The 22,388-nt window shown below is 41.6% G+C and overlaps 2 protein-coding genes across 4 annotated transcripts; one reads left to right on the top strand and one right to left on the bottom strand.

The window, feature by feature from the left end:
- Positions 1-1,295: 1,295 nt before the first annotated feature.
- Positions 1,296-12,556, top strand: LOC111072201 (nuclear migration protein nudC). Of its 2 annotated transcripts, none has more exons than XM_022363907.2 (6): positions 1,296-1,491; positions 1,581-1,864; positions 1,936-2,137; positions 11,131-11,528; positions 11,601-12,051; positions 12,243-12,556. In XM_022363907.2, exons 1-5 carry the CDS (start codon positions 1,417-1,419, stop codon positions 11,650-11,652), a joined length of 1,011 nt encoding a protein of 336 aa, XP_022219599.2. In that variant the 5' UTR covers positions 1,296-1,416; the 3' UTR covers positions 11,653-12,051; positions 12,243-12,556. The 2 variants fall into 2 exon arrangements, with proteins under 2 accessions (XP_022219599.2, XP_022219600.2); XM_022363908.2 differs by having other exon boundaries at positions 12,240-12,556.
- LOC111072202 (vitellogenin-2) lies at positions 2,310-21,822 on the bottom strand. 2 transcript variants are annotated; one of them, XM_022363909.2, is made up of 4 exons: positions 21,172-21,822; positions 3,251-3,547; positions 2,743-3,172; positions 2,310-2,677 (listed from the first exon to the last, which is right to left on the bottom strand). In XM_022363909.2, exons 1-4 carry the CDS (start codon positions 21,187-21,189, stop codon positions 2,649-2,651), a joined length of 774 nt encoding a protein of 257 aa, XP_022219601.2. In that variant the 5' UTR covers positions 21,190-21,822; the 3' UTR covers positions 2,310-2,648. The 2 variants fall into 2 exon arrangements, with proteins under 2 accessions (XP_022219601.2, XP_022219602.2); XM_022363910.2 differs by lacking the exon at positions 21,172-21,822 and adding an exon at positions 4,526-5,289.
- Positions 21,823-22,388: the final 566 nt, after the last annotated feature.

The raw sequence follows: 22,388 nt of genomic DNA, 5'->3' as shown, positions 1-22,388 counted from the left end.
CAACGGAAAACAGAACTACTGTATGTAAAATTAATATTAAGTAACAACAAAAAAAAGAACAAAAACAAAAACTAAATCCAACAAAAAACAAACAAAAAAATAAAATGACAAAAATTCAGAAAACTTGTGTGCACGGGAATACATATACATACATACATATATATGTACTCGAATATATATGCGGGGGAACTGAACTCCAGAAGTTGAAGGCAGTGCAGTACGCTACGTTTTCAACAATAAATACACAATTTAATTTTTTCAATGATGGTATCTCAGTTAATTAGCTAGTTAATTGATTAAAATGTATGTAGTTGAATTAAATAATTTTATTGATGTTTTTACAATAATTTTTATTATGTTAAATATTCTTAATGCATTTTTGTGTCGTTCCCCAAAATAGAGAGTGAAATCTAACACAAAAATAAAAAACGCCCCAAATTTACATTGGGATACAACAAAAAACCACAACCAATTGGCACATTATCCACTTTTTTTTTTTATATATATTCGTCTGTATTATATTTTATTTCTGCTTAAAATTGTATGTTTTCAAAGAAGAGAAGCATGTTAGCGTTTTTTTTATTTAAACGCCAGTACTTAGATCAGATAAGAGCCATCGAGAGCAATTTTAGAAGTGGTATTTGTATAACTATAAATTATGATTAGTGCCGCGGCTAAAAACACTTTCCCGCTTGTATTATCGCATACAAACGAATGTTTGTGTTTGTCGAGATATTACAAATTTCCCGAAGCCATGGATTCTCACTAATGAAAGTCCCAGTTCAGCATTTGGAACAACCAGTCGGAGCTACAACGAGCATCGACATTAACCATGCGACCGTTAGCCGCTTGTACTACTCTACTGTTTGGTTAGTGGTACTAGGCTTTTAAATAGATGGGGGTGAAGTGGTTATCATGGTATATACTGGTATTTTTGAACAACTTCCTGGTATATAATATATTTTTCGACCTGGTCACTTTATTCGCTCGTGAGAAACTCGTGGTGGTTTTTCAAAATTTGCTCTCCTTTTCGTGGTGAAGAGAGCGCTTTTCGTGGAAAAAATTTCAGCAACATGGGGAAATGAATTAGCAGCATTGTTGTGGAACAACAAGGAACTGGATAAAATTATTTGTTTAGGGCTGAGAGGGCCAAATATCTAGTAATATTAAACTAAATATCAAAATTATGGAATAGACGAAACACTTGAATGTTTTATATTTATAGTATTTAAATAGTATTTTTCGAAACTGAAATGGTATTTATTTTTATCGATTTGTATCGCTATCGTCACGGTCACGCTGGTCACACTGGTCACATGTGCCGGCAGCTGTAAAATTTTGTATCGAAACATCCAGAAATTTGACGAATTTAACGTGTTACAACAGTTTATAATAGTAAAGAATATAGCTAGCACAATGTCTGCCGAAGAGGGAAAGTTTGACTCCATTTTACTGGCCGTGGCAGAGAAGCATCGCGGCGGCGTGCCCGAAGTAAGAAACAGTCTCCCCATCGGCACATCGTGTTCCATGGACATATCTCTTTGGGACTTGCTTTAACCAATATTTGCTATCTTTTACAGTTCCTGCACACATTGGCCAGCTTCTTGCGTCGCAAGACCGATTTCTACACAGGCGCCAAGCAGTCGGAATGGGAGAAACTGCTTCTGGACATTTTCCGCAAGGAGTCTACGCTGGCCATGGAGGAGCACGCCGAAAAACTCAAGGCCCGCGAGGCGACCCAACGCATAAAGGACGAAAAGGAGCGCGTGGAACGCGAGGCACGCCAAAAGGAAATCGACGATAACAAAATTTGTGATATTTCCGATGAGGAAGCAGCGGCCATTATCAAAGAGGAAGAGGACAAGTAGGGAGTTGGCTGCCGGGCCTTCTGATTCAGATACCCATTAACATGGTGCATTGTATTTCGTGCTCTAGAAAACGTCAGCAGCTGCTGGACAAAGCCGGTGGCGACTCTGCCGGCGGTGCTGTCACTTCGAATCTCGACGACATATCCAAGCCCATAGAAAAAGTCGACGATGACTCGGAGAAGGCGGAGGTGGGCAAGCTGCAGCCCAATGCCGGCAACGGCTGCACCCTGGACAAGTACATGTGGACACAGACCCTGCAGGAGGTTGAGGTGAGTCCGAGAAAAGTTATACCCCACCCCCTGCATTGTTTCGGTGTTGTTGTTGACCCAGTGAGAGGTGTTGTCATGGTTTAGGGCGTTGCTATGGGCTGACTTTCGGTTCTCCAGTCATTGACCTCTGGCGGCAGGTGTGTGAAAGGGGCCAACGACATTTACAATTAGAAAATTCACTTTATTAAACATATCACAGGGATAAATAACTTAATTGGTAACCAGAAAATACATTCATGCTTCCATTTGTGTGCATATTTCTCTGTCTTAATACTAGCATCGTGTGTGTGTGCGGGTGAAACATTTTCTGATACGATTTTCCGAGCTTCAACTGACACTCCAAACAATTGTTTAATAAATAGCTTACACAACTAGCTCAAAGACGACACAATAACAATAATAATTGGGGCTTGGCTCAAAACGTAGCAGAATACAATACAATAAATAATAAACTAATTTACTAGCCAGTGGAGAAGATGGGGATACTCGATTAGATAGATAGATCCCGCCATTAGCTCTTGGGCATATCTCGGGCACGCACTGCAAAAGGGAAATGGATTGATATTAACATCAAGTTTAGCTCAAAATCCTAAGGCAGAACTCACTCTCTAGCGCATAGACCATGCCCATGATGAGCAGCATAAAGATGGTGCTCATGCTGACAATCAGCACTGTGACCTGTCGTCCGCGATCGCAGAGTCCACGCTTGGGCTTCTTTGGGGGTCCGTTGTCGCCGTTGACCATCGTAAAGTGCATGGAGCTGGCAATGGACACGGTGTCGAGGTCTTTGGTTTTGATATAGTGCAAATTTGGATCTGCCTCTGCTCCATCATGGCCATCGATGGCAATCACCGCATCCTTGCCAGGATTGGTGCCGTTGCTGGCCAAAGCCAGATTCGCATTGTAGTTGGCCGATGAGGAGGAGGGCGATGTGCTATTCATCAGCATCTTGTTGTGGCGCTCCTGCTTCTTGTGGATCTCCGCGAAGCGCTCCAGATTCGCTGCCGTCAGCAGCAGTGAGCCGGAAGCAGCGCTCTATATGTAGAAGAGAATGTTTCAACGTGAGTCACACGGCTCGTGTATCCGCCTGCGTGGGGGCAACCGCTTACTCACCCGCGTGCTGTTGTTGCTGTCACTGGAGCCCTGAGAGCTGCGCGATCCCCGTTTGGCTGCTGCCAGCACTGCTGCCGCCGCCGCGGCGGTCACGGCAGCACTTGTCGCACTTGTAGTGTTCCCGCTGCTGTTGTTGCTGCTGCTGTTCTGCTGCTGCTGCTGTTGGTGGCTGCGCTGCGCCAGTGTGGGGGGATTGGAATTCGATTTGTTTGACGACTTTGAGGAGCTGGCCGAACTGATGGCCGAGCTGCTGGAGGAGGCCAGCGAGGCGCGTGGAATGTGCCAATAATCCTGCATCTGTAAGAGAGAGGGAGAGGAACATAGAATGTGATTAGTATTTGGGTGCGGGCAGAAAGGAGAGACAGCTTAGTGGATGAGCGATCAAAAAATGGCAAGGGCTTGAGTTGGAGTAAATGAAAGAAGTAGAGTCACTGTCACTGAGAGGAAAGCTCATCTTGCATTTGTTCCTTCGCTCTCGCGTTTTACTCTCTCCTCAAGAATTTTCGGCATTGCTTTGGCTTTCGCCTATATATTCCCTGCATTTACCGCTAGAACCTTTTTTGTTTTGTTTTCTACACATTTAAGTCTTCCCCAAACGCATGCACGCTCTCTTCCTCCACTCCTCTGTTAGTTCTTCACCGCCTGGTCTCATAGCTTTACATAAAAGAAGACGAATACAAAAAAAAAACAAAAAAAAAAAACTGAACTTTCGAGTTGGCTTCGTCTCTTCGTTTGCATTGGCCACCAACTTGTTTGAAATTTATGGACCTCTGGTTTGTTTAAAAGCCTGATTTTATATTTATTTATTATTAATTCTGCTAGTTATTGTTGCTGTTTTTTTCTTTTTTTTTTTGGGATGACAGGGACAGTTTCGTGTCTGTTTTGCCTTTGTTCCAGCCTTTCACTTTAAATGGTTTCTGCTTTAATTGTTGCAATTAATTCTAACTCTGTGGATCGTAAAAGTGTATCCAAAATCAATTTGCCTACACACACACAAAAGTTGCAATTCAAGTTTGGTGTCTTGTCTTGCGTCCGTCTTTTGTTTGCCTTTGCTTACAAAGAACAGAAGTTCCATACATTTTTGTGTGTCCCGTGCTGCTTCTTGCGTTTTATTTATTGTAAATATTATTTAGGCATGCGGAAGTCTTATCACCCCACAAATTATTTATTCAACTTGATTTGCCAGTTTGTTTTTGTGATTGTTGTGATTGGGGGATTTGTGTTCACACAAAATGTGCTGTGTGTTGCGTTTTCTGAATGATTTACTTTACTTACTCTTGGTATTAATTTGTGTTGTTTTTTTGTATTGTATTTATGCTCTCTTGTCTGGTTATAATTTTCTTTATTATTACAACAATTTATCACACAACCGTGCACACACACAATATTTAATTAGTAATTAGTATCACAATCTCAGGTATTTTTAAGCAGAGTCTTGCTCTGATTGTCAGTCTGTCTCTCGCAGTGCGGTGCGTTGCGGTGTGTGTGGGGGTCTGATCTTTAATTAAATATATCTTTTATGATATTTTTGAATGCATAATTTACGATGAAGTGAGGCTCGCGAAACACTCAGCTGACATTCGGCAGCAGCTGCTGTTTGGGGAAACCGTTTGGCTGTTTGCTTCTCCTTATCTCTCAGTCACGATCTCGTTTTTGGAATCTTCTGCCTCCTATTCGTCTTCCTCGCGTACCGCAAAACAGAACCGATCTTAACGGCTTTTAGAATTGAAATGAAGTTCGACTTGGCAGGCCTGGCCGTCTCGCAGCAGCAGCGAAGCGAAGCAAAGCTTTTGGCGTCTCTGTCGCTGTCGCTGTCCGCTGCCTCTGTTGGCGTTGAGCAAAGCTTTGGCTGTGGCTCTGTATCTTGCGACTTTCTTGCCGGATTTTGCATGTCATAACATGTCGTCGTCGTTCTGTGGTGGGCCACGGCTATATTTATCAATCTCTCATACCGTACATTTCTTGTCGATTGGCAGCTCTTTCCTCTCGATTCATTTCGGGTTTTTGGTCTTTGATGTTTGAACATTTTATCTGCTCATCAGATTGTTCTTTGCCTACTTTCATTTCTCTGTATCTGCCCCTGTGCCTGCCCTTTTTTTGTTTTTTGTTATTGCTGATGCTCATTAACCTGCAATCCATGTTGTGTGTAAGTATTCTCCTTTTGCTTTGTTCTTCTTTGAAGGGCTCTTCTTGGGTTTTTTTTTTTCGTTTGGGTTGTGTGTAGGCGTTTTTTAGATCCGTGCCGAAATCCAATTTTGATTGTGGGCAAAACCCATCCAAACATAATTCTAATTTAATGTTAACTTAATTAAGGGCAAACCTTGACCGATACGATCCACCCATTTGCTGTAGTACCGTATCATATGTATTTATCATATTATAGTAGCATATGATGGGATACTCGTTAACCATATTGGATGGCATTTCTGATATTAAATTAACGGCTTATGGTCTTATAAATACATATCATTTCTATTATTTGTATGGTTATTTCATATTTAAGCCAAATTTTCATTTTGGTCTATTTTCGGCTGATTTTATATACACAGAAAGAGCCGTATTTACGTCAACGGACAGAACAAAAGCATTCAAATCTTTATCGATGAATTATGGGTAATTTAATCACTCTCCAAGATGGGCACCCGGTTGAGGTGCCACGCCTCTATTCAGTCTTTTGCATGTTTTAATTTGAAAGTCAAGTGCTGGCTTACCCCGTAAAACTCTTCAAACATTTTGTATTTTTCTAGATCTATATCTAATTACTTGTCATAATATCATTAAACTAATAATCCCTTGGGAAAAATTGCTTAAGCAAACAAATAAATTCCCAAAAATCCCCAATATACATAACACCACTTTTGTTGACTTAAGTTTTTGTCCAGTTACCGAGATTCGAGATTCGAGATCCGAGACCCCCCATTTGTCATCTGTTGTTGGGGGGAGCTTCTCGAAAGGCAACACAGAGATTCTGCTGAATCTTTTCGAAGTTTTGTGTGTGTTTTGTGTTGTGTTTGGTGCTTGGTTTTTGCTCTGTCGAGCATCTTGTTATCACCTTTTAAGTGAGACAAGTGAGTGGCCTGCCGCCTGCCTGCCTGCCTGTTGCCTTCCCAAACGCTTGATTTTTGGTTGGGCTTTCGGTTTTTGCGGTGCGGAGAGTATAAGTGAAGTGCTGCCGTCTGTCTGTCGCTTTAATCAGACGCGTTGACAAAGATTACCTGACACGGCCAGTTACCAGGTTACCAACAGATGTACAGATGAACAGCCCAACGGAGCGGCCAATGTACTCTCCACTTAACGAGATTGTATAAAGGTGAAGCGTTTACGGGAGAACCTCATGCCGATGGAGATCACTTGAACCGAAGATTGAGGGACGGGCGGCACTCAAAAGCTGGTGAGACCCCGAAAAAAAAAAAAACACTTGCTATAGATCGCAAAACCATTTGGAACCATTCCCCCTGAATAGAATCAACAACATTCACATCTCGCAGCAGGAAAAAAAAACCCAACCAACCAACCAACCAAACAGCCAAAAAAGATCCAAACACAAATAAACAAAGATCTTTTTATGCATATAATTAAGCATGCAAAATAGCAATCGACCAGAGTGACGCTCGAACGGATCTTACGACGCGACGCGACGCGATTTAATTCGATTCGATATTCGACTCGATTTCTGTTCCATTTTAGTTGACAACAATTGGGATTAGAGAAATAGCTAAAAATATAGATGGAAGATATGTTGGGGGGAATCGCTCAAAACGGGGAAATCCCTTGGGGCCATGGATGGCTGCCGTTGACGTATGACACGCTTATGACTTTTTGCTGGACCCTCGGGGGCTCGGGTCTCTATTGATTGCCTCTATTAAATGTTTAGTATAATTCTTCGTATAGAAATCTATAGCTTTTAACTATGCAAACAATTTGGCGGATTTGGTGATTCTTCTGCCCTTAGGGGCTGCGGTGAGTCAGGAATCCTGACTTAAAGACTGGCGGAAATTCTAAATGTCTTATTTGATACATACCTCATCACGTCAGCCAGAGAGCGTGCTACGTAGCATCGGTTATATCTGTATGTCTATATATACATCTTTACTATGTTAATGGCCAGAGCCTCTAATTGCAGGTTATATAAACGAAAAGTGATCTTTTATTTGTCCGTTTCACACCTTTTTAGCTTATAAAACGCTTTAGTGGGTTTCTCCTATAAATCACACACACACAAACCAATACAAAAAAGAGTCAACTTTGGTGGGGTTCAAACAGAAAGGCAAGCCCCAAACAAAGCCCCCCAGAACTATACGTAGAACCTGACAAAGAAGCCTGGGTAAATGAAACGCTTTAGAGATCCGTTTTCGCTTTTTGTTTTGTTTTGTTTTGTTTTGGTTTCCTGATTAGAGATCTTGACATCAGTTTTGTATGAGTTGGGGAAGTTCCAGAAAGATCTATCAATAAGGGAGATGGGATCTACGGAGCACACCCAGAAATTGCATAATATATGGGATGCCGGGATTATCTAGAAGTTTTCCATCTTTGTTGATTAATGCACAAATCTGGGCAGATCTATATATTCTGTCTTTCGATGCAAAGATGTTTTATATGTTTGGAGATTTCTTTGCTATAATTTATGTAGCACATGAAGCTGTAGACTTTCAGTTATAGCCAAGATCTTAGATATTATTTCGCACCGAATTTTAATTCAAAGATGATCTTTGGCCAGGTTAACCGGATGAATTGAATATTGTTTTGTATGCTAGATGCCTGAACCGGGCAAATGTCAATACGGATTATAATGTACACACTCTTGAGAGAGATCTCTCTCATCTCTATGGGTACGGGAGGTACGGGAGTGGATCAAAGTTTGTAGCATTCCCAATAGGAACTAGTTTTTGTGTGTATGTGTGTGTGTGTAGGAGAACATTCTAATCAGACATTAGAGCAAACAAATAATAATTTGCTACGCTGTGTGTGTTTGTCTCTCTGTCTGCCTTTGTTTGGGGTTCTCCATCTACTCCACTTCTGGCCCACAAATAAGCTCAAGCCTAAGCCGCTTTAATGAGGTATGCCCTGGCCTTCTACCGCTGCTTGACTTCTCAGTCTGACTATGAGCCTCAGCTGTTTTGTCTGATAACATTATCGAATACAAAGCACTCCAATCGAACACACACACACACACACTCCCTCCTGGGGCATGGGCACTCCGCATACTTGACTCTATTGAAGCTAGTTTTGTTTGGCATACCCTTGCACGGAGGTATTTGGGTTTTGTTCATTAGAATGCTGCCAAAGCAGAAAACGAGACAGAGCCAGGCCCTCCGTTTTCCTACAGGCAGAAATATGTTTCCACGGATCATAGTGGTTTATGCAGCGCATATCGATTGATTTTTGTGGACAATGTTTCGGCAGATATTTCAAGGAATTGAACACGAATCGTTTGGCTATATCATGGCAATGCTAGTTATGCAAAAGAGTATTTCAACTGTCAGCAGCCCCCAATGCCAATTCGTTTCTTGTTTTTTTCTTAAATGGCTTTCTGTTTTTTGTTGTTGTTTTTGATGTTGTTGCTGTTACTGCTATTGGTTTTTGGATGGTGTGTTTCCAACGCTACTTCTGTTGGAGATCGTTTTTTTCGGTGGTGCCTGGCACCGAATCGCATCTTTTAGCATAAATTATACACTCGGCTCCGCTCGACTCGACTAGATAGATATAAACTATTTAAAGAAAATGAAATGTGTTTGCAAATTTTATAGAATTAATCAATGGCAGCATGGCAGCAGAAGAATAAGCTAAAACAGTTAAAACGGCAGCAGGCCAAGCCGACAGATCTCTTTCACTTTAGGAGACACACTGGAGAGAGGAGGAGGAGGGACAGCAGCCGGAGAGACCGAATTAGTGCAGACTCTTCAGACCGCTCAATGATTGATTAGCAAGAGAGAGAGAGAGCGAGCGAGTGTGAGAAGGTGGGACGGGGGAGAGAATTTGCATAAAATGGCCAATTTTGTGTGCTTCATGGCTTTCGTGTCGTCTCTCTCTCTCTCCCTTTTGCTCTCACCTAGCGAGAAGTGTGCCATGTGTCGTAGTCACAGCGCAGACAGTGTCCATCACGGCAGCATTGACAGTCATCAATATTTGGTTATTATTCATTAATTCATGCACGACACCTTTTCTGAACTCAAAAACGAACTCTGACTTGACGGGCAATCCGGGGGCTGTGCCTGCCATTGGCTCTTCAACTCTATTCTTGCCTCTGGTGTGCCCCTCTCTAGCGACTATTGTGGTTGGTTTTTAAGTTTTCAGTTTATTTTAGCCGCATCATGAGCCGCTTCACAGACCCACAGCATCTGTGTGAGTGTTTTTTTTTTTTTTTTTGTGCATTTAATGGTCGCCATTATGTAGGTGTGTGTGTGTCTCAGGCCAGTGTCTCCCTCTTGTCTGGTGATTTGTGTAAATTTCCTAGTTTTGAGCATAGAATTGTATGGAATTGCCATTTGCATAACCTTCAGCTGTGCAGAATAGAAAGCCACGCCACGCCACGAGCTGTGAATAAATTTAATTACTCTTTCAAATAAATGAAGAATTAAACAGAATAGAAACGTTCTTGGATTTATTTTCCATCGATTGCTAGTATTTTTTCGTGAGTATTTTCAGTTCTGTGCAACACCACAATTATCCATCGTTTCATTTATATTTATTGCTGCCCCAATTTGCTGGCAAATCAATCAAAATTATTTCTGCTACTGTTGCCAGCTGCTCTCTGTGCATGTGTCATGCCCACACGACACGGCCACGGCCTGCCCAGATGGTGGGTTCTTGGCGTCGGTTCGTTCTGCCTCATATCCGTGTACAATTTCAAAAGTTTTCCAATTGACATCCGCTTCAGTTTCAGCTTTTGACACATTTTTTTTTGTTTTGTATATTTATGATTTGTGATGAAGATGCAACCCACATTCGGTGGAGTCGTTGGAGCTTCTGTCTTGACACGGGCCGCGTGCTGTGGCCGGGGTGCCGTGCTGCTGCCTTGGCTCCACTGCCCACACAGACAGTTGGCGACGGAGATGGAGCGTAAGCGCGTCCTTGGTTGAATGCCGCATCGTGAGATTTAAAATAAAGGTTTACCTTAGCCCCCGCCCCCCTCCAGCACACACACCACACACACACACACACACACACATTGTACACATTGTTTCTGCCACATGAGAATCGCTAATTGATTGCACAGTGGTTGTCGAATAATAACTCTGGGCTGCGAGCGTGGGGCTAATGGGAAAGGTGTTAATATATGTATGCCCCAAAGGGGTGAGGGGGTAGTTATAATTAGTGGCCAACCGTGGCACATAATTCTAGACGCCAGTGTAATTGCTTTGAACTTGGCCAGCAGCGGCATAAATCCATCTGCGCAGGCATAGGCCATGCATGCAACCTGTCGAACGGCATTCCTTCTGCAACCGGATCCTGTTCGTAAGAACCGCTGTACGACCTTCGATCTGGCCGTTAAACTAGATTCCCGTTCCAGTTACAGTCCTTGAAACAAAGGGACCAGTGAGCAGGCCGGCCTCTGGCCCCAGACCTCAGATCTGGTGAAGGGCACTAAACAGATCTTGCAGCTGCGATACAGCAGAGACGTGCCTCTGCCGCTTGCAGTCGAGTCGAGTCGAGTCGATTCGAGTTATTTTTAGAGCATTATTAGCCCATCCAACGTTGAGTACTGACCAAAGCAAAGAATCCAATCTCTGATCATTAATCTCCGTCTCCACATCTCCACATCCATCCACAAGACAAGACAACACTCGAAGCAGGGTTACACAAAGATCTGAATGTATACTACTCCACTTTGTGCCGCATCATTAAACCCCCCCACCTTCCCAATCTCTTTCGAATTACAGCTCAAGATCCCCTTCAATGTGACATTCGCTCTGCGTGCCCGCGATCTGGTGGTCAGCATTGGCAAGAAAACGCTCAAAGTGGGCCTCAAGGGCCAGGAGCCCATCATCGATGGCGAGCTCAGTGGCGAGGTGAAGCAGGAGGAGTCCGTGTGGGTGCTGCAGGACAGCAAGACGGTGCTCATTACCCTGGACAAAATCAACAAGATGAACTGGTGGAACCGTCTGGTCACCAGCGATCCCGAAATATCCACGCGCAAGATCAATCCAGAGCCATCGAAGCTTTCCGATTTGGATGGGGAGACGCGCAGCATGGTCGAGAAGATGATGTTCGATCAGCGTCAAAAGGAGATGGGTCTGCCCACCAGCGAGGATCGCAAAAAGCAGGATATCATGGAAAAGTGTGTACACAAAATTATTTAATTTTTCTCTTTTTTAGATTTTTTATTTTGTTCGTCTTTTTTTTTTTGCAGATTCAAACAACAGCATCCGGAGATGGACTTTTCCAAATGCAAATTCAATTAGTCTGTAATATTCTCATGCCTCACATTTGAAATGTGTAAATCTTTCGCTTTCTACTACATTTCCTGCTGCTGCAAACATCTTTCTCTTCTACTACAAAACATCTTATATTGCTGCTCCTGCTTCTGCTCCTGTAACATTCTTCATCTTCAAACAACAACACACACAAAACAACCAACCAACAAAAGCAGAGAATTAATAAATATATATAATGTGTATAACATACAACATTTATACCAAACTAAACAAAACAAAACCACAAAAACAGAAACCCTTCACAATTTTAAATATTTCCAATATGTTAATAACAATTTGTTAGTGAAAGCGACAAACGGAATTGATCAATCGCGAAGCCGAAAAAAATGGGCAGCAGAAGGAGCCATCTGCAGTCGCAAGATTACGGTAATTATTCAACATTTATTCATACGATTTTCAAGCTAATTGATTATCTATTTTCCCTCCCTCCAAAAACATAAACTGGACTTTGACATGGATAATCGTTGGATATTTTTGGAATCTTCCCTAACCATCGCCTCGATTTTTTTCCATACCTCCAACGGGTGTGCTCTGGTTTTTCTCTGGATGCTCAGTAGTTCTTCTCTGGGTCATTGATCTGTTTCAATTTGCTGAACTCGTTTCGATCGGTGGCTCATAAATTGTTGGATTGATATCTTATTGGAACTTTGCATAGAATCTGTGAAGTGCTAAGCAATTTCTTAATGGTTTCCCACTAATTTGTGGCACTAATTTGTTGCCTGGCCTTTGAGGTTTTTCGAATGTTTTATTTTCGCCACGCGCCAGGTTTTTATTGTTTTTTCTCTGTTTTTGATAGAGATGAAAGCGTGACACGTAAATAATTTGGGGAAAACTTTTGTACGGTTTTTTTGAAGCTCTTCAGTTTTGTGTTCTCCATAAATTCCTCAAGTATTACCTTTAAGCAATATCCGTTGGCATTTATTTTGAATGTTTTCTTTTTCAAACGTAAATAAATCAAAATAAGTTAAGATCTTGAATGCAATAACTTTCCATAAATATAAATAAATGTATATTTTGTAGAGTTTTTCTTAATATTTAAAAGACCATCTCTAGTTAAAATTAGACATCTGAAACCACACCCCCCGTTTAGTTGTTAATTCTCGTAGCTCATTAACAAGATAAAACGTATCTCAAAACTCAGTGTTTAACAAACCGTAGAGACCAAACAAAAAAAAAGAAGAAGTTTGCGCGAGTGAAACAATGTTTGAAAACCCTAATTAATGAATGGTTTCCTCACCGAAAAGTGGGGGTGGTTAGTGGAGGCCAAAGAAAGATGACTTTGGGGGATAAGAAATATCATCACATCATCATAATTTGTATATGTACAATGTGGTTGGGTAGTATGTCATGCGATCTTATGCTTTACTTAATTAATTATCAATTAATATCATTAATTACTGTCATTGCGGCACAATTAAAATTGTGCAAAAAATAATACGCATTGTGGGGGAGTTCGTTCCCTGTCCGTTGTCCATTGTCCGCTAATAGTCGGGGGGGGAAATAAATTGTAACAAATTACTGCTGGAGCCAGAACTTGAACTAGAACCGGATTTTTTGTTTGAATGGTGGAATTTTGTTTGTTATAAATTGGAAAGTACAAAATGCTTTCGGCTTATACAGATATCCGCTTTGGTTTGGCGAACCAATTAGAAGACCCCATGCAGACCGGTTAAATAAAGAGAAGGAGAAAGAGAAAGCCAACGCCAGAGACAGTCGGCTATTAAGTAATCCCATAAATTTCCTGCATTAAAGAATATGACTCATGATGTCTTAGAGCATAGCAGCAAGATCTATAAGGGATTCGGCATTTGAGGGGGCGCAATTTTCGCAGCTGGAATCTATAGATAGTATTTAGTTATACAAAGTCAGAAGTCTATAAATAACACACGTACGAGAAGAGGAGGGATATATATTCAAATCAATTGAACTGTTAAATGACGCACGTGATGAATGCCCGTCTGCGGCTGTCTCCAGCAGCGAAATCAATAAATATTAAATATACCCACACACACATACATACATATCGGTTGAGAAACAAACAAACAAAAAAATAAAACCAGCAATAAGAGCCATAAATAATGAATCCGGGTGCCGGGCTCTTGGGGTGTTATCTTCTCTTCTGTTCTGTTGAGTTTATTTTATTATTTTTTTTTTTGTATTATTATTTCGACAGTCGCCTCAAATTTTTGGTAATTTCGAGTGTTTCCCACATCTCACAAAACACAAATTACTCCCCGCCTCTGGGGCGTTCGTTCTGCTGCTGCTGCTGCTGCTGCGCTGCTGTTACTGCTTGATTGTTTGCTGGTCGCGTGGGTTATTTCTTTTTTTAACATCATTGCTATTTTTTGCCGGTAATTGCGGCCCATTTTGTTATTTTTAGCAAATTTTCTGTCTGGTTCTTGCGGCCCATTAAGTATAACAGTCGAAATCTCAGAAGGGGAGTTGAGTGCGGTGGGGGCACGGCAACGGGAACGGGCACCGATCAGGGCTGATGACTCTATATTGTAAAGGCCAGCGTCATGCTGGGTCACGCCTCCCTCCCCATCTCTCATCTCACAGTTCCCATTCCCATCGCATTGTCGCGCCTCATAAATTCGTCTAGACGTCGACTTTGATTCAAACAAAAGATTTAGGCAACGAACTTGCTTCGAAATTTCATTCAATGGAAAGTTTTTTCAGCTCATAGCTGGCAGCTTTCGGTCTGGCATGGCATACCATTTCGAAGGTCAAGCTGCAGCAGCAGAGCTATCGTTAACAGTAAATGCTTGCTGGCCAAAAGGTAAATAGGTGAAGGGGCACTCTTTGATTTCTGGTTACCCTTGCGTTTGGTATTCCTTATTTCAGCAATTGTTTGCACCCTTTCTTCCGATCTGAAAGGGTTTCTCCTCAGCTAGCCTTCCATTCTTATTTCTGCCGCTGCCTCTGGCATTGGGGGTGTGTGTGCCGAAGGTGTGTGGATGGATGGAGGCCCGAAACCAGACTTGTGCTCCGCCTCTGTCTGTGTGTCAATGTCTTGGTCTGCTCGGCCCCCCTTCGGCTGGCGCTGCCTCTGCTGCTGCTGCTGCTGCTGCTGCTTGGTGGGCTTGTCACACGACGCCAATGAACTGTGGAGTGCAGATGGAGTGGTGGAGTGTGACGGGGATATGCCATGCAAATGTATTGGCCTGCCTCAAAAGATGTGCCTGTCTGCAGCAGAGATTAATGTCATAGTCTCTCTGTTTCTCTCTGTCTCTGGGGCTTATGGCCATTCCGTTTGGCATTTCATCAGCCATTCAGGCAGTCAGGCAACCACTGATTCCAGGGTTCTAAGTGTGGCCTGTCAATATATGGTATAATATAAATATGTGTATCCGGCTGCGTTCCCGGACCTAAGACCTGGGGGCCTACTTGTTGTCGCCCACGTCGTTGCTGCTGCTTGTTGCAGTTCTTTCTGTTTGTGGCAGTTGTGTTGCCTTCACTTTTTTGGGCTCCCATTGCCTGCAGGAATTTCCAATTAGCTTTTGGCTTTCGTACAATTTGTTTGCCTGCCTGATGCCTGAATTTTTGCATTTGCATATCTGGATTGAGCGATTTATCGATGCTATTAGCGCGAGTTTTTCGCTGGGTATACCAATTTATGGGTATAACTGTTTGACAAAACGAATATAACAGAACACAAGTTGTTATATGCTTAGGGGAAAGCTCTTATTAGATTTTATATAATATGAGGTTTTTTTTTAACTGTTTTACCTGCAAGAAAGATAACTAAAGTATCTGCAATGCGCCTACTGTATTTATTATTTAATTGGGCTGATATATAAACTTTTTTTATCCAATATAAAATCTTTGAAACTTGTTTAGTTTGGTTCTTAAGTCTCTAAGCCACCAGTTCTCACATTCTACTTCCATTTCGAGTCTAATATTCCCTTTCTTTTAAAGCATATTTCTTGTTGCCAACTGCGAAGCCTTCGCTTGCCATTCCATCCAGCATCCAGCGTTATACAGCAGCTGTTTGCCACCGCTCTCCGATAGTGATCTATTAATTGGCCATTTTGTTGTTTCGGCTTTTGGGCTTTGTCTGAATTATGACTAATTTTGCTGGTATTTAGAGTGCGGGCGATAACAAAATTTATTAGCCCAAAGTGGAAGACTGGCAGTGTCTGCCTGTCTGCCAGTCTGTCTGCTTAAGGAACGTTCTGGATGGAATAGTAGCTATAAAAAAGGCAAACTTGGTTGAAATTAGTTTGATTGTGGAAAGTCTTTTGGTGTATGTTTTATTGTTACTATAATCAAATTTACTTTAACTTAAACCAGAAAGGTATCAGAGAGTGGGGTTACATTTCTATTGCATGCCTCACCTCCTTACCTTACCCTTTCCATACCTTTTAAGCGCAATATTAATGGTTGTTATATGAATCAGTTTCAGCGCCAACTTCCTTTTTGGCTTATTTGCTTAAATTAATGATAAAACAAGACGAAAACAAACAATTTGTTTGTCCAGCTGGATCGTATCGATCGTGGGAGGTCGAGAATTACATATACACAGGCCTTTCGAAAAAAAAAAATGGTAGTGGCGGGTATGGGGAGAAGGAGGGGGGCCCGGTGGTTGGATAATCAGAGATTATTAATAATACAAGAGTATCATTTGTTAAACATTTCATCATTTGCTGTTCCTTATGCGCGGTGTTCTGTTCATCATCCGGGAATGTTGTGTGTGGAATAATGGCATGAATGATCGGTCCGAAGATGATGAGGATGATGCATCATCGTTGCATAGATATGCAGTAAATCTCGGATAATTAGAGAATGATTTCACTTGAACAAGCCTCGCATAGAGGCATTTCTTGTTGTTGCGGAGCATGCTTGAGACTGGAGAGTTGCATAATTTCTTATGAAGAGCGCTCTCCAGGAAGTGCACCATCACTGCGGGAATGTTATTTGAAGTGGGACAACTTGAACGACACGGAAGTCTTAGAGAGATTAGAGAGGGAAACCAGTAGATTCTTATTCTTATATGTAAGTAGAGTTTAAAGAGTTCAATCGAATGTTTTCTTTGTTGTAGAGATTTCCAAATAGCGCTTAATGCATTTATCAGAGCTCAATCATTGCTTTTTAATTGGGTTTCCTTTTCTCCATCTCAGTAAGTAATTTCCAATTGTTTTTTTGTTTGTTTGTTTGGCTTGTTTTTTTTTTTTATTTAAATTTAGTTTCGGGTTTTTTTTTAAGCATCTCTTTACAACTCTCTTTATCTTGGCTCTTACATCGATTCGTTAGCTGTTTTAATTATCATTTACTTTTTATTAGCTAATTAATGGTTAGGCTTTCCGGCCCCCTCCTTCAAGTACCCCCCGCCCCTGTCGCACCACAGTGCACTTGCATAATTATTCACACATTCGTCTGGTTAAATATAAAACAAAAAGTCAACAAAAAAAAAAAAACGACGTGTCATTAAGCTTGACATGGGAAATGCCCGACTCGATCGGAGTCCGACTTTTAGTGGGGGCAAATATTACATGTACATATATCACCCCCCTGCACCCACCGTAGCACATACCACCCCTCTTTAGATATATCTTGAGATATTTGCTTAGTTTTCACCCACTTGTCCATTAATTTCCATTTACTTTGACAGTTTCTCTGATTGGAATATCATACATACATATGTACATGTGTACATATATGTATATATGTGGGGGGAAAAAAACTAGCACTAAAGTGAGGTTAACTTATTTGCAAATCTCTCTCTCGCTCTCACAGAACAGCTGAGAGGTGCCCCACTGTCTGCCCCCCGCCGCCGCCGCCGCCCCCTTGCTGCCCCTCAGTTTGCTGCTTAGCGTGTTCATGCAAATTTGACCTTGACACAATTTCCGTTTCATAACAGAGAAGCAAACAAATGAGCGAGGGAGGAGGCAGAGCAGCGGCGGCGGCGGCGGGCAGAGTGTGACGGCGGCGACACACATAAAAGAGACAACAACAGAGGGGCGACCAGGCAGCTGGAGGGGTGTGGAGCCGCAGGTGAGATGGAGACAGAAACCCGTGTAATAACTCAACCTCAAGTGCGGGCCAACTAAACAACAAAACAAAACAAAAATCTCTGCTTTTTTGCGGCTTTTGCAGTGAGAGAAAATACGATTTAAAGACGCCAAGGATAGAGTCTCCTTTTCTCTGTGGCCTCTGGATCGATTTCTTATGGCTATATAAAAATTTAAATTTAAACTTTTTGATGCTTAATCAGGTTCAGCTTCTTGAGATTTTCCCTCAGTGTAGGCGCTGCCGCCGTCACACGTCGCTACATCGCCCGCCCGTTGTTCGCCACCGGCATTCAGCATTCAGCATTCACATGGCCAAAAGTGGCTTACGAAAACGAATTTTACCTAACAGCCAAGAAGTCAAGTCTGAGAATTGCATGCTCTGAACTTTGTTTGAAAGCGGGTTGGAAAGGGTGTATGGGTGCGGGTGTGGGTGAGGGTGTGGGTGCGCAGATTGCACAAGCAGAGAGAATGATGAGCATGCGAGGAGGGAGGGGTGGGCAAAGACGACTCATTGGAAATTCTAATAAATCAGTGCAAGATGGGTTCCAAATCCAATCGAAAGCGATCCCAGGCCTGGGTCAGGTCACCACATCGCACGATCGGCGGCAGCGCGAAACCTTTTTGCTGGCTTGGGAGATTATGATCAAAGGGGAATTCGCCGACCAATTTTGAGTCATGCCTTGGTGCCAATTTGGCTGCTCCGATGGTCCATAAAAATGTTTAAGCTATAACCACGGATCCGATTCCCCTCCTCCTCTGAACACAATGAACTTCTAATTAATATCAATTTTGTTGGGCAACAAAATTCTTAATTTCTATTATTAATTAGTTAACACATTTCGCGCATTAATGAAGGAGAGGCAGAACGACTACTCATCAATGGCACGTGGAACCATTTTTTTTTGCTATTTTTTTATTATCGCTACCCCATAAATATGCACATACATACATATCAACTATGGCCCCTCTCCCATATGCTGATTGAATATGGGAACACATTCTTGGCGGACACCTTGCGACATGGATTTGCATGGGAAATTAACGGGTATCGTATCGTGTGTGGCATGTGCCATATGCAGATGTCTCATGAATGGGATCCAATTAGGGATGGGATGGGATGGGATCTTTAAAGTGCTTTAAAGATTTAAATAAAAGTATCAGCTGGCTCTTGGCAATAGGCAAAACAGAATGATCTATCATTTAGAAACCATTTAGATTGGATGTTCTCGTACCCCCGTATGTTTCATCATTTCTACATCATCTTTCTGCCTCAAATCATATTTTAATTGATCTTTTTTCGAAAGTGAAAAGCCAGAAGAAGCCACCGCAACGTACATATGTATGCGCATTTGAATGTGCGAATGACAATTCCAATTCCAAATCCGTTTTGGTTTGCAGTCATTATCCGATTTAAAGATCAGGCCGCACAAAAAAGGAGCCAGCCCCCTTCAAAATGTTTATTTGTGTATCGTCTTACACAATAATAAATTTTGTATGCATATATATATTTATTTTGTTGTATTCTCGCTACCAAATTGGATGCTTCATTTCGGTTGCTTCCCCATTCTTATTGCTCAGCTTCTGAGGCTTGTGGAATCTCGTGGGTGTTTTTGTCGCTGTTTCAGCTGTCGGCTGTCGTGTATGATATTGTCAAATCTCAAGTGCCAGATCGACAAAGTGAAGGGACAAAGAGAACTGTCTGGTCTGGTCTGGTCTGGTCTGATCTGGCAACTGCGAATGCGATCAACTTGATTGAGTTTCGACTTTTGCCATCAACTGCTGGTTGACACGTGTCGCAGTAAAAGACTATTTATGCTCAACTTTTATAGAGTTTCCCCCCCAAACATTTTCCCATGAATGAAACTTCATCCAATTTGCCATTAAACTCTGCACTGAAACTAAACAAAATTACATGCCATACCTGAACAGAAATTTGCCAACATTTAGCATTTACTTTAGCCTTTTTTTCGCGCACAAGGTTATCAAAAAGCAAAAAAAAAAAAAAAAAATTGAATGCAATTAAAGTTTGCACTGAAAGCGGCCGCCGAAAAACAAAAAAAAAAAATTGAACACACAATTTTTAAACAATTTTAATAACCGAATGCAGTTTGTAGCTGTGTGTTTAAAGTGTATCTGTGTATGTGTGCTTGAGTGTTGTATTTTAATTCTTGAGCACGTTTCAGGCTGAAAAAAGTGCAATAACATTTAGCAGGGCAGCTCTTTGACTCTGAAGTTATTACAAAATAAATCTTTAAAAAAGAACAAATTGCTGTGTTTGTTGGGCGGAAATTAAACTTGGGTGGGGGCTAGAATTTTGGAGAATCTGTTAAGGCGCGACTGCCTAAGTCTTTGCAATAAATGTAGCAATAGTTTTCTGTCTACAAATTTTTAATTTTCCCACAAAAGTATTTCCCACTAAATTTCGTAAAGCAACTAATTATCCGCCTAAAACATTAAAAAAAATATATTTTCCATTGCAGTTTTTTAAATAAAATCCTAATTACTTCCCCAACAAATCTGTCAAACTATTTTCCTGTTTTAAGTTCGACCAAAAACTGTGCACATTGCTGCAATCAAAATAAGACCAAATCTGTGGTTTTTTTTTTTTTTTTTGGTTGGCATATCAAAGGAAAATCCCGACTTTAATTCGCGATTTCAGCAATAAATTCCAATTCATTTGTGTTGATCAATCGGCTGTCCCCTCTCGATATTTAAAAGCAGTGCTAGATGTCACAGGGGGTAGGCGATGATTATGATGAATGATGGGGGCTGTTGGGCAAATTTGCAATTGGCCAAGTCGTACGACACCCAACATCAACAACAAAACAAACTGCAATAAAAAGGAGACACACACAAAAACAACAAAAACTAAAGATTGTAAACACGTTTCGGGTTTTTGTGTTGCTGCGGTGTGTGGCATGGGCATTAATGGGCCAAGGGGCGTGGCAATATACTCTTGTGGCAGGGTCTACTATGACTTGGAGCAGAAGGATGTGCAAGGCTACAGCTGTAGGATATATTTGTTTCACCTGAATTAGCTGTAGAGTCATCAAAGTCATTTCTTTCACTTTTTTTTTTGCAGATATCTCGTCGTAATTTTGAAAAAAAAGAACAACCATATTCTCTTAAAGGAAATAACTTCCTTCATAGGAAGAAATATTATCTTAGGCAGAATACCAAACGAGTCTTCTTTACTTGCTTTTGGATTTCTAAAGGAAAAACCTTATAATACAAGTAATCATTATAAAAGTGTATCTACCGCTGCGGCTCTCGAACCTCTCCTTACTTTCTTGTTTTTGTGGGTTAAAATAGAGACCGACTTGTCACGCACATTTGCTGCTGTTTGTTGCTGTTGTTTTTTGGTTGTCTCTTTTAGCCAAGTAGTTGCAGCAACTACAACAACTTTTAAGCAGTGAATGCCTGTTGTTGTGCGTTTTTTTTTTGGGGGCAGGAGGGATATAAATTTGTCATTTACCTGCTTGGGCGCATCCATGGTTGACCGTAATGAGCGTAAGGGAGATGGCTATCTATAAGGAGGCACACACGTGGGTGGGTGGTTGGGCTGGCAATAGTTTCACTCAATCGAATTTCAATTAGCGTAAATATCTTCTTTCCATCCACTCTTTCGTCTTGTCTGTGCTTCACGTTTTTGAGTCGATTTTGAGTTAATTTCTTTAAAGTTATTTTTAGTTTGTTTATTGGGCTTATTTTTTTTGAAGGTTATCAGTGGATTACGTTCGTTATTTTACAATCAATTGTAACTTTTTAAGTGTGTCACTTTTTTTTTGGGGCTTTTCTATTTCCTTTACGCGGCAATGCAAACAATTTTGAATTTCGACAGATTTTCAACTAGTTTTTTGTTTTGTTTTGTGATTTTGTTGGCCACAACTTAAATCTTGAATTTTCGGAAAAGATTAATTTTCGCATTCACTGAAAAACTTGTTCGGGAAAACTCGGATTCGATTCGAAGCTTTTGGCGTATACTGCAAATGGTAGCTGCTGTGGAACGGCTGAGCCAAATTGAACGCAACTGTTGAGTGCCTTTTTCTGCTCTGCTCTGATCTTTGCTCTGCTCTGCTCTGTTGACGCGTGCACACTCCGTTGCGGCTGTGCGGTGAATGACGACGACTGCGGCCGCCCCATGCCTCAAGTATTAAACAAAAAATTTTACATTAAACATTGTTTGCACACACACAAACACACACAGAGGCAGGGGCAGAGACAGAGACAGGGGCAGAGACAGAGGCAGAGAGTAGTGCTGCAGAGAGCATACATAGATAGGAATAGATGTACTCTACTCGTAGAGGTGTGCGGCGGGTATAAAGGTTTATAATTTCCATATCGCTTTTTTGGGCTTGATGCTGAACTTTAATGCCAAAAGTTTCCGTGGCTTAAGAGTGTAGAGAGAGAGAGATGTGATCAGGAGTGGGAACAGGACTATAGAGAGGTTCTAGTACTGGCTTAAGACGAACCGTTCCCAGGAATGGATAGAATTCAGTGAGAATAAAAGTGAAGAACAGTTCTAGCAGCGGGATGGAGAGTGTAGAGTGGTTCCTGGAATGGATTGTGTAGAGTAGCAGCAGGCTCCTGCAGACTGGGTACAGCATCAGAGCCAACAAAATCAAGGTCACAGCAATTTCCATTTCTTTCGGTTGCTTTTTTCTCTCTTTGTTGGAATTTCTGCTACAAATC

Source organism: Drosophila obscura, unplaced genomic scaffold, assembly GCF_018151105.1.
Source record: "Drosophila obscura isolate BZ-5 IFL unplaced genomic scaffold, ASM1815110v1 contig_1, whole genome shotgun sequence".
NCBI classification, from domain to species: Eukaryota; Metazoa; Arthropoda; class Insecta; order Diptera; family Drosophilidae; genus Drosophila; species Drosophila obscura.
The sequence above is the reverse complement of the archived record's forward strand: the minus strand, read 5'-3'. Positions and strand labels throughout refer to the sequence as shown.

Coding starts and splice junctions, on each gene's coding strand:
- LOC111072201 (XM_022363907.2), top strand. CDS start 1,417: ATGTCTGCCGAAGAGGGAAAGTTTGACTCCATTTTACTGGCCGTGGCA. Junction 1,492..1,580: donor ATCGCGGCGGCGTGCCCGAA/GTAAGAAACAGT, acceptor TATCTTTTACAG/TTCCTGCACACATTGGCCAG. Junction 11,529..11,600: donor AAGCAGGATATCATGGAAAA/GTGTGTACACAA, acceptor TTTTTTTTGCAG/ATTCAAACAACAGCATCCGG.
- LOC111072202 (XM_022363909.2), bottom strand. Junction 3,173..3,250: donor ACAGCAACAACAGCACGCGG/GTGAGTAAGCGG, acceptor TTCTACATATAG/AGCGCTGCTTCCGGCTCACT. Junction 2,678..2,742: donor CATGGTCTATGCGCTAGAGA/GTGAGTTCTGCC, acceptor TCCCTTTTGCAG/TGCGTGCCCGAGATATGCCC.